We start from the raw sequence: 12,905 nt of genomic DNA on the forward strand, positions 1-12,905 counted from the left end.
GGGATGCAGATTTCTTTTTTTTTTCTTTCCCACCTCCAACCTTTATAGCTGAGGGGGGAAATAAATAAAAATATCACACACTGTGGAGCAACCCCTCTTTGAAGGAGCATCACTGGAGCCATGGCTTGTCCACAGCTTTGGACATGGAAACTGCGACGACAGGTGTAGAAGAAGACTGATACTCTTCCATTTTTTTTCTCTTTTTTTTTTTCATAATCATATTTTTTTTTTCTCCATGGTTTGGTTGAAGAAGACTTTCCAGCACTTTTTCCAGAAGTCCTGTCGAAGCTGAGAGATGTCTGATCTTCTGGTGTTGATCGAGGGGGTCTCTGACCTGCACGGATTTCCATAGCTGAAGAATAACAGCTAGGACCTATTTAATATTTTTTTTCTTTTTCCTTTTTCCCCCCTTTTTTATTTTTTTTCTCCTTTTCCTCTTTCGTTTTTTTTCCCCGCGGGGCCATCACAAATGTGTGCACTGGTGCTTTGATCTCAGTCATTCATTTGGCCTTTTTTCTCCCATCCCTTTCTGTTGGATTCTTTTTTTCTACTTCTTACTATTTCTTTCTTTTTTTAACATCAGTTTGGAGCACGGGCGGTTGGATTACTGAAATTGAATTAACGGATTTGTGGAAATGTTGGGTCCTCAAGAAGACAAATTATGTGGAATTGTTTCTGCTCTGGTGGCCTTGTCCTTTGTCTGCTTTGCACAAAGGTAAGAAAATAAAAAATATATATATTGGAAATGATGACTGTTGGATTAAATAAATGAGCCCACATATCGGTCAAATTCAAAGAGATACCCAGATGATTCACTGATAAGGAATCATGACTCCATAATGTTTAATAACATATTGACTTTTTTTTAACCTGAATTAACAGTCGAATTTATTTGTGTGTGTGTGTGTGTGTGTGTGTGTGTGTGTGCATGTTTATGTGGTTTATGAGGACACCAATTTGTATAATAACATGGGTATGACATAGGTATTACAAGGAGAAGGTGATTTATGAGGACATTTTCAGTGTCCCCGTAATTCAAAAGTCTTATAAATAATTCAGAATTAGTTTTTTGAAAATCTAAAAATGCAGAAAGTTTCCTGTGAGGGGTAGGTTTAGGGGTAGGGTTGATGTAGGGCAATAGAAAATATGGTTTGTGCAGTATAAAAACCATTACGCCTATGGAGAGTCCCCATAAACCATAAAAACAAACCTGTGTGTGTGTGTGTGTGTCTGAGAGAGTGAGTGAGTGAGTGAGTGAGGGAGAGAGAGAAATCATATGTGTAAGAAACATCCTCGCATCGATTCTATAGCGCATAGGCCTATTATTGAAAACTAAACATATATTTTTCTTTATAATCCGTCACAAAATTATTTTGTTTGTGTGAGTTACAAATTATGTCCTTTAAAAATCCCTGCTCAGTTAAACAGTAAATTAACAATTAATTAACATAGCTACAGTATATATCAAAATCAGGTCATAACCGAGCTGTGTTTTGAATCTCATATAAGCAATATGTTGATAAGGAATATTTTATTTTATTTTTTAAAGACCGTTTTCCAATATCTGTAACCAACATGTTTTTGATGCAACGGCCCACTGAGTGAAATACAAATATTCAAATGATCAATGTTTTTTTTCTTCTGATCCATCCCCACCCATGCCCACCATGTCGCTGGCGTTAGAAGAGATCCATCATCACTCAGCCAATAAGAATACGAACGACGACGCCTATCAGTCAATAATGGTTAATGACATGTGTTCACTGATGATCATTGAGATCCGACGTGGCTTTGAAGCCTTTGAGGCCGAATGCACGTATCTTTTCTCCATGTCATACTGTGTTTGTGGAACACCTGTAAGACAAATGACAAGCCTGATTATACTTTAAACATTTCTGCCTTTACTCATCACACTTAGTTTATTTATGATTTGTCATTAAAAGCATTGAAACCAACAGTGGTGGCCTAAAACCCTTCCATTTAGCCGCTTTTACTACATTCCTTTCAGTTCAGTGTGGATGGCTGAGTTTTTAAAAAAATTTTTAATGCATTTTTAATCGAGAATGGCTGTCATGTGCAAACTATCTGTTGTAAAAAACACTAAAAGGTGCCCCTAAAAAGAGATTTTCAAACCTTTAAAGACCAAGCAGGATCACCCGTGGTCTTACATGTAATACATTATTAAACATGTACAAATATAAATAATATTTTTTTTCTGTATTTACAGGTAACATTATATATTTTTGTAAACTGACACGTCTTGCTGTGTAACATTCTATACTGCACTGAAAACTATTTTATTTATTAATTATTATTCATACAGCTTTAATGACCGCATAGTAATTGAGACTGAATATTTGCTCTTTTCAAAATTTGTCATAAACCACAACACCACACAACCATCTACAATAAACTAGTGAGGGCAAAATGTTAAAATGGTCAACAATTTCATCTAAACATTCATATACATTTTATCCTAAAATGTTGTGCAAAATATGTTATGCATCAACTACCCATCTGTTCACAGACCCTCAGGGGTCCCGGGACCCCGAGTTGAAAACCCTGGCTGAAAACTGCATGTTTGAACTAGATAAACCCATTCATACCAGTCGTCAAAGTTACATGTTGAACTGACCACCCACTGTTGACTGCTGACAATGTGACGTTTTAAGGTTTTTGGTTTTTTAGCAAAATGTCAGGTGTTTAGGTGTGTTGTTTAAAATGTTTAGGTGTTACTTTTTGAGATTCAATGGAGCTTTCAGTAGCATGCTCTGAAAAAACCCCCCAATGAATTATTCAATCCCATAGATTTATGTTAATGATTATGTGGTGGTTATATTGATAGAGATAAGCCTCTTCGGATTGGCAGCATTCAAGAAAAACTCAATCTTGAATAAATACAAAATGCAGTGCAATAAAACCATAAAGGATTTCATCAAATCACATGAATGAACAAATTAGCTATGTGATGTAAATTTTGCTTTAGCTGAATTTCAACAAAAAGTGCTCTCAATTCTCTCTCCTGCAGCACCTCCACCGGAAATACCGGAATATCTGTGGCCAAGACGACAGTGGACAAATTGCTGAAGGGGTATGACATCCGCCTTCGGCCAGACTTCGGAGGTAGACGTGATTCTTTTTTAGAAATCTTAACTCCTCACCAGTCACTGGTGAAGCATTCACTTATCTGCAGCATACGATATCATTGACTGATGCAGTACGTACATAGTCATGCAATATCTCCTTGTGCAGGAAAGCTTTCAAAACTTTGTGCCTTAAAAACATATATATACTAAGACTGGTTTGCTACTCATGGTCTCATGTCAAGACTTAATGTTAAAGTGACTGTATGAAGGCAGACATTTTCTAGAAACTGCTGAAACATCTCATGGTTTAATAGCATCAATCTAAAAAAGGTTAGGCAATACTGAAAGAAAACAAGGGACTGTTTGAGATGGAAAGGCACTTTGTGCTCTTGCATCCTGTATGCCCACAAATCCCCACCGCCCCCTGTAAAAAAAGTTGTGTTGGTACAGTTTTCACAAAGGCTGAGCACACAGTTTTAGGTTGCTGTTCATGGTCCATATTTCTGCACACGTTTACATTGTTGAAGGACAATGAGATGCTTTTCGAACCACAAAGTCGGGGAAAATTTTGTTTCACCACACCCAGAAGCCAACTTGTCTGGCTATTCATCACAAGTTTTGTGTCTGTCTGCTGATAATCGCAAAGGGACTATAGATTTGCTACAGAATGTACTTTTCAATTCAGTCCTTCAACAGATTGCTTTGTATTTCAGCAAAGAAGCAAGTCTATCTATCTATCTATCTATCTATCTATCTATCTATCTATCTATCTATCTATATATCTATCTGTCTGTCTGTCTGTCTGTCTATCTATTTATCTATCTATCTATGTATGTATATTCTCTCAAAATGCATTCATATAGCATAGAGCCTTTTTTTGGTAGAAATTATGAGTTTGATATTGAATTCCGTGCTGCATTGTTGTCTGATTTGCAGTATTTTAGGACACATTGACCAATTTGAGATCATAAACACGTTCGATGTTCTCTTCAACAAAGCTGGGTAGATTACTTATAAATTGTAGTCCGTTACTCATTCCAAATTACATGACAAAAAATTGTAGTTAGTAATGTAATCCATTAAATTCGACATTTTAGGTAATATAATTGGACTACTATTAGATTACTTTTGACCTAACTTGTTTATCCCATTAATTTAAATAGGATAATCTTGTACTATGTTGTTATAAAAAAATACAAAGATAAAATATATGACCCTGGACCACAAAACTAGTCTTAAGTCGCTGGGGTATATTTGTAGCAAAGGCCAACAATACATTGTATAGGTCAAAATTATCAATATTTCTTTTATGCCAAAAATCATTAGGATATTAAGTAAAGGTCATGTTCCATGAAGATATTTTGTAAATTTCCTACCGTAAATGTATCAAAACTTCATTTTTGATTAGTAATATGCATTGCTAAGAGCTTCATTTGAACAACTTTAAAGATGATTTTCTCAATATTTAGATTTTTTTGCACCCTCAGATTCTAGATTTTCAAATAGTTGTATCTCAGCCAAATATTGTCACATCCTAACGACCCATACATCAATGGAAAGCTTGTTTATTCAGAAGATAAATCTCGATTTCAAACAATTGACCCTTATGACTGGTTTTGTGGTCCAGGGTCACATATTGCATTTGTGAAGTGTATTAAACGTTGCATTACGTCAAGGTTTCCCAAACTGGTGTTTGCGAAGGAACTGCAAGGGATTCGTGAGTTTAATGCAAAACTAATAATTAATTAAATATAATCAATCAAATTAAAACACTTTCTAAAAAAGTGAAATGTCATTCGTTTTTTGATTGTTTATTGCTATTTTGTCAATATGTATTCATCTAATCTATAAAAAAGTAATCTAATTACAAATACTTGTTTTTTAATCCAGATTACATGTAATCAGTTACTACCCATCTCTGCTCTTCAACACCATTTTTACATCATTTCGTCAGCAGTGACGGCCCCTCCACAGAGCACTGATGTGAGGTCAGTTATCCTGCAGCGCTACACGCTTGTATTGGGAGCAGCATCTGCTCTGATGGAGGGCAGGGAACTGTAGTCTATCACATCCTGATAATTCCATCATCAGTCAGAGCCCAAGACTCCTGACACAACTGCTGACCAACTTCAGCTTTAGAGCGCCGTGCATTTTAATTGGACCCAGACCGCAGCTACACTAGCCAGTGAGAGAGAGAGAGGGAGAGAGGGAGGGTGAAGAGGGGAGAAGAGGATAAAGATGGAGAGAAAGAAAGAGGACAGTTAGTTGGTCGAGAAACCAGGCCGTCCTAAAAGAGCTCCGACTAGAGGCATAGCCACGGGGTTTGGTCATGGTGTATTTGTGTATTTGTGTGCGTGAAGTCACACCACACCACACATAAATGTAAAGCCTGCTTACGTATGCGAGCATGCATGGATTCACACACACATACAAAGAGTAGTTAAACTTTAGTGAGCTGTGTTACAGTGCAAAGAAAACAAAAATTGAATGCTGTTAATGAAACATCTGCAATTCAGTTGAACAAACTTCAAATAGCATTGCACCATACATTTTTTTTTAATTAAGACATTGTCATTCTTTTTAGTGCAAATGCCTTATTAGAAATTGTACTGTACTGTACTAATTTGCTGGCACACACAGTTCATCACAAATTTTTACATTTCTGACCTATTTAGCAGACTTGATTTGAAGATTAAATATGTCTCTCCAAATATTATAAATGTACTGATTATTATAATCATTACGTACAATTTGGACATTTTGTTAATTTACTTCTATGTGCCTCAAACACATAAAGTGTCCATATTATGCTCATTTACAAGTTCATAATTTTAATTTTGCAGTCAACTAGAATGCATTTACATGATTTAAAGATATAAAACACATTATTTTTATTTTACTGTACATTGCTGCAGCACCTCTGCTTGAAACGCTCAGTTTTAATGTCTCTTTAAAACGCCTCCTTTCTGAAAAGCCTATTCTCTGATTGGTCAGCTGGCCTAGTCTGTTGTAAAAACCACTAGCCATAAACAGTTTCCAACTCCTGAAGCTTCATAAGCAGTATTATATTTATGAAAACTATTGTGTCGGTATTGGAAGTTAATGCATACAAAAAAAAAGTGCAACGTGACGTAGTTAAGTCACGGAAATAATGACAGGAAAAAAAACAAGGCATTTAACTCCCATTGGTGTGGATTTAACATGCACAAACAGCCATATCACACAATAAAGCATTACAGGTATTATAATCATTTCTACATTCTAGTGCATTTTAAACATGATTTTCAATATTAGGTGTGCTGTCTGAGGCTGAGACTAACATGTACAGGTGCATCTCAATAAATTAGAATGTCGTGGAAAAGTTCATTTATTTCAGTAATTCAACTCAAATTGTGAAACTCGTGTATTAAATAAATTCAGTGCACACAGACTGAAGTAGTTTAAGTCTTTGGTTCTTTTAATTGTGATGATTTTGGCTCACATTTAACAAAAACCCACCAATTCACTATCTCAACAAATTAGAATACTTCATAAGACCAATAAAAAAAACATTTTTAGTGAATTGTTGGCCTTCTGGAAAGTATGTTCATTTACTGTACATGTACTCAATACTTGGTAGGGGCTCCTTTTGCTTTAATTACTGCCTCAATTCAGCGTGGCATGGAGGTGATCAGTTTGTGGCACTGCTGAGGTGGTATGGAAGCCCAGGTTTCTTTGACAGTGGCCTTCAGCTCATCTACATTTTTTGGTCTCTTGTTTCTCATTTTCCGCTTCAGCAGCAGTAGATGATGAGTTATTTTATTCAGCCTTGCTTTACACTCGAAGTCATTGCCTTTCGTGTTTGCATTGTAGTTATTGGCTTTGGCTCCAGCTCTCAATAAATAGCCCATGGATGTGGTGTACAGTCTGAGCACAACTCAAATTGCATTTTGTGTTTGAGCGCGATATGACTTTCAAAGCATTGATGCAACCATAGAAAGTGGAGACCATATTTGATGCTGATGTTTATGGTGAAATATGCGGTTGTCAATCTACTTGTAATCATCATCATAATCATTGCTCATGAGCTATTTGGACAACATTCTCCCATTTAATATTTCAGAGACATTTCAAGGATTCGATACGATGAATGGTTTGATTGTCACTGGATTTGAGCTTTGTTCCAAATCCAAAAGTCAGCTCAACAGTAACATATTGCTAATGTAATGTTCGCTAAACAAAGGCCTTTAAAAACATAAATAACCAAATGGGGAAAGAACATTTTTACTTTTTATGGTCTTTTTGTTATTGAATTAAAAAAAAAACATTTATTTGATTTATCATATATACATTTATATTTTGGATTTTTTGTCTTTTTCCAAAGGATAAATACAGTACTGCTTTAGTATATTATATTAAAATAATTAAAATCATACAATCGATGCTGATTTATTGGGACCTAACCCTGGCCTGTCCTCAAAGGTCTTCGTCATCAATGTCTTGGCCCATCCAATCAACATGTAAACACCACATCCAATTTCAATTATAGGGCAATTAAATACCTGTTAGGAACTTCATTAATCATATTTCCTTCATTTACTTTTAAATAAATGCATCTCCTAGCTGATATGCAATGGGGAAAGAGAACGGAAATCAGGTTGGCCGCATCAAAATCTAAATCCACTGTTACTCTCTACTGTACCTGATACCTGATGTTTTGATTAAATAGCCTCTGCCAACAGTATGGGTTTCTTGCACATGTTTTTCATTATTAGGTAATCTGTATACAATCAGCTGGCTATTATTGTGAAATAAACTTCTTTAGGGTGATGCAAAACCTGCTGCATATCCTGATCACCATGTCTGGGTTTATTTTGCGATCATGGCCTGCTGCACATGAGCACTTATGTATAATCTAGTAAACGGTGTGAATATTCCACTGGAACAAAAATGACAATGGAAAATGATAATTTTGCTTCATTCAAATGAAACAGAATTCCCCATTGTCTAGAAGAAGAAGAAGACAGTGGATTAATTACAGCCCGTGCTGGCCTTATTTACAACCTCAATAATCAGGGCAGCCTCTGAAGGTCTCTGAAGACTTTGAATTTATGAGATTGCGATTTCTCATTTCAAGTCATTCTCTCTAACAAAAGATACCTTCATGTTCTCAGGTCTGGTTCAGTCCGGCTATGTCGCCAGGGCCTGTTTATGTGCTGCTCATAAAAAACATGCTGAAAGTTTAATCAACAGAATGGAACATGAATACAGTTGCCTAGATACGTAACATGTCACACCCGAGGCCATAAATCAACTACATGTTTTTTTTTCTCTCTTGCAGCATAAACTGTTCTTTCATTTTAATAATGATAATTGTTATTTTTAATATTCATACTAGGGCTGTAAACAGGTTTTTTTTTTTTTATTAAAAAAAAAAATGAAATAAAAAAATTACGGTAAAAAACTGGCAGCTGTGGTTGCCGGAATTTTACCGTCAAAAATACAGTAGCTAAATAAAGCAACATTTTAGGTTTTACGGTTTTAACTTAAATTTACAGTTAAATACCGTCATTTCATTAACTGATATAATGTTAATATACCAACCCATTGAAGTACTGAAATCTGTTTTGTAGCTTTGTAATACACTGATAACCACAAAATGCAGGTGGTGATGAGAAAGTCACATGATGAACCAAAGCCAATCACAAGCAACTTTTAAATAATAACATATATAGAAGGTGCACAGTGTCATTCACACAAACACTAAACACCATCACGGTAACACACATGAAACTGAAATAGCAACATTTAACAACATTATGTGGAACACACAACCCTAATATGCAAAACTGATAAGAAAAAACGAAGAAACAAAAAGTAGTTATTTCAACAAAAAAACATCAAATTTGAAATGTAACGCAGGGAATTCTGCTAATGTCAATTTACAGTTATTCACTTCTTTGGAAGTCTTTTTCACTTCCAAAAGCGGTATACTACCGTAAAATTACATGTAATGTCCAATACAGTTTTTCACCGTATATAGTATGGGAATTTACCGTTAACCATTTAACAGGTTTTTACAGTAGCATTTTTACAGTCTTTTACCGTTAAATTCACAGCCATTTTTTTACAGTGTAGGGAAATAAAATTACTCAAAACTGATCTTCCTCACTTATCTAAAATATTATAATATTACACATAATATGAATGTTATTAAAACATGATTCACTACATTTGAGAGCGTTTAAGATAACTGAACTTGGCTGTATAGCTGCATTTTCAATGCAATGCGACACAAAAACTGTATGTTGTTTTTGAGCTGCAGTGCTATTGATAAAATATAGTAATTAGTATAGGTGATTAATTACTGCAAGTGATAAGTTAGGTCACTACCTCTATTTAGTTACTTCCCGGCACTAAAAATCCATCCATCCATATTCCGTACCAGGACTACTGGAGCCTACAGTAAATAATAATAATAATTATAATAATTAGCCTTTGCACCCCTCCAGACATGCATCCACCCACACACAGGGCATTCTGACAGAACAGGCTCCTGTGTATTTGTCTGTATCAGTGCATGGTTTGACTGAGATTCCTGTTACAATCTGCCTGCACAGAAAAGTTCAGATCGAAAGTGTGTATCTCAATTAACCACATTTCTCTTTCTCTGTTCTGACATGGCCTCTATTAATGCCAACAGCAGTGTTACCGATGCAACACAAATACTGCAAGAATCTCTAATGGAAAAAAAAAGTAAAATTTTGTATACTTTTGAAAAGAGTACTTATTACACAAAATAATACAGAAATAATAAGCTTTAAGATAATATACTTAAGTGCAAAATTAATGTAATGTTTTGGGGGCACTTGCAGTAATTGCATGCTGATTGCAAATGTATTATTTATTATTTATATATTTAATATAAATGTATTTACCTTAGATGTAATTAGTGTGCGTTTTTACCTAATTAAGGACCTAAGTACATCCGGTCCCACTTTATATTAGGGGGCCTTATGTACTTACATTAAATGAGCCTACAGTAAATAATAATAATAATTATAATAATTAGCCTTTGCACCCCTCCAGACATGCATCCACCCACACACAGGGCATTCTGACAGAACAGGCTCCTGTGTATTTGTCTGTATCAGTGCATGGTTTGACTGAGATTCCTGTTACAATCTGCCTGCACAGAAAAGTTCAGATCGAAAGTGTGTATCTCAATTAACCACATTTCTCTTTCTCTGTTCTGACATGGCCTCTATTAATGCCAACAGCAGTGTTACCGATGCAACACAAATACTGCAAGAATCTCTAATGGAAAAAAAAAGTAAAATTTTGTATACTTTTGAAAAGAGTACTTATTACACAAAATAATACAGAAATAATAAGCTTTAAGATAATATACTTAAGTGCAAAATTAATGTAATGTTTTGGGGGCACTTGCAGTAATTGCATGCTGATTGCAAATGTATTATTTATTATTTATATATTTAATATAAATGTATTTACCTTAGATGTAATTAGTGTGCGTTTTTACCTAATTAAGGACCTAAGTACATCCGGTCCCACTTTATATTAGGGGGCCTTATGTACTTACATTAAATAATTATTTGATGCACTTATTGTCTACAGACATGTTTTAAAATTTTACTTATATTTTTAAAAAATACCTGCATGTTATTACATCTGTAATCACATTTATAATTACACTGTTGACCCATCCCTTACACCTTAACCTACCCATACCACCAAACCTGTCCCTAACTTTCCCCGTATCCCACCTCCATAGCAGCAAAAGTGTTTTAAAAAAAAACAATATGAACACAATATGTACATTGTACTTATTTTTATGTAAGTACATATTAGTTAAGGCCACCTAATATAAAGTGGGACCATATATTTATATGTAATTTCAGAATTACTTCGGTCTTTGAGATGGTTAAATTGTACTGTTGAATGTAGTGACAAGCATTTATGATAAACTAAAATATACTGTAAAGTCATTTCTATTGAAATTTGTATGTCATGTATTTAAATATATTTATAATTACTCATTTGTAATGATGTAAAGTTGCAATTTAGTACATTCAAAATGTATTACTCTTTAATATAATGTAAAATAACATGCTACAATTAAAACGAACATCAAGTGCTTCAGCATTTTGGTCAAGACTTCAAAATAAGTGTACTTTAAAAAGGTTATTCAAACATGATTTAAAACGAAACAGTAAAACTTTTAATTTGACATTACTGCAAATAATATGTCTTTAAAAGTGTACTTAGGCGTCTTAGTTTCATTAAGACTTCGATTTGAGATTTTCAAACCTTGAAAGGATGCCAAAGCAGTCCAGATGACTTATGGACCATACTCAAAGTTTACAAAAGGCATATATAACCCTGGACCACAAAACCAGTCTTAAGTCGCTGGGGTATATTTGTAGCAATAGCCAAAAATACATTGTATGGGTCAAAATGATTTTTTTTTTTGCCAAAAATCATTAGGATATTAAGTAAAGATCATGTTCCATGAAGACATTTTGTAAATTTCCTACTGTAAATATATTAAAACTTAATCTTTGATTAGTAATATGCATTGCTAAGAACTTCATTTTGGACAACTGTAAAGGTGATTTTCTCAGAATTTAGATTTTTTTTTGCACCCTCAGATTCCAGATTTACAAATAACCATATCTCGTCTAAATTTCGTCCTATCCTAACAAACCATACACCAATAGAAAGCTTATTTATTCAGCTTTCAGATTTTGTATAAATCTCAATTTTGAAAAATGGACCCTTATGACTGGTTTTGTAGTCCAGGGTCACATATAATATCTATAGACCAAAATTTAAGTTATGGCATGACAATCCATCCACTGTAGCACTTAAATTTCATTTGCTTTTGTGTTTATTCAGATATGGTGTGCCAATTTTAATATGTGGATATAAAATTTAAACCCCACATCAGATTACTGTTACACACACTACGTCAGATTACCTCTGTCAGTCTCCCTGGTGCTTCAGTTTCATATGAAAAAGAGGGGTGCCCTGTTCCCTGAAGAGTAAGGTCTGTAGTCTAAGAGACAGACCATTGAAATGAAACTATGAACTGAAGGCCGCTAATTACATTATCTTTGAGGAGCTCACCATTTTGCCCAAGATGTAAGTGGCCCCCATGGACTGCAGGAAATCTAATAAAAAGCAGTGGCCTGTAAATTGTAGCAGTAAGTGTTTTTCCTGTGCTGGGTTATCGGCGTCTCCTTCAACTTTAGTACTATAGGCAATGCTTTAAAAGCTTTGTTACATCAACACTTTGTAAATTAGCTCAGAATTTGAGGAAATGCCATGAAAATATCTCAGATGTGCTACAACTATGTAATAAACATGTAATAGAACATTTATAAAGCATTTGTAGCTGCTCAGTATCATAATGCAGAGAAAAAAAAAACATTTCATTCAACTCAAAAGCCATTTTCTCCTAAACAAAATTGAATCCTAAGCATTTCAAACAGAAAGGATGAAAATAGATTAGATTAATGGTGCATCTTCTGTTAAAGTGGTCATCTTCTATAGATGCAAACATATAGGATTTCTAACTCAAGTGCTATATGGCACCACATCTCACACGTACATTTACATCACAGGGCTGATATATATTCCAAATGGTTGCCAAGTCCTAGACAAATAGCAGTGCAGAGTAGCCAGAGGGCAGACCATCTCGTTAGCAATGTGATTTACTATCCCCGGCCTTAGACAACAGTGTATGTGTGTGTGTGTTTGATGATATGTAGTCACTCTGATGGAACGAACAAGCTGACACTTCTCCTTCAAGCTTAA

The 12,905-nt window shown here is 34.8% G+C and overlaps 1 protein-coding gene across 1 annotated transcript in view; it reads left to right on the plus strand.

Moving 5' to 3' along the window:
* The first annotated feature begins 409 nt into the window (after positions 1–409).
* Positions 410–12,905, plus strand: part of LOC107581896 (gamma-aminobutyric acid receptor subunit beta-4-like) — a 41,935-nt gene continuing 29,439 nt past the window's right edge. The window contains exons 1-2 of the mRNA XM_016267574.1: positions 410–715; positions 3,029–3,123. Of these exons, the coding sequence (XP_016123060.1) occupies positions 636–715; positions 3,029–3,123 (175 nt within the window). The 5' untranslated portion in view covers positions 410–635. The remainder of the gene's footprint in view (positions 716–3,028; positions 3,124–12,905) is intronic.

Source organism: Sinocyclocheilus grahami, unplaced genomic scaffold (genome assembly GCF_001515645.1).
Source record: "Sinocyclocheilus grahami isolate Dianchi unplaced genomic scaffold, SAMN03320097.WGS_v1.1 scaffold39.1, whole genome shotgun sequence".
Lineage (NCBI taxonomy): Eukaryota > Metazoa > Chordata > Actinopteri > Cypriniformes > Cyprinidae > Sinocyclocheilus > Sinocyclocheilus grahami.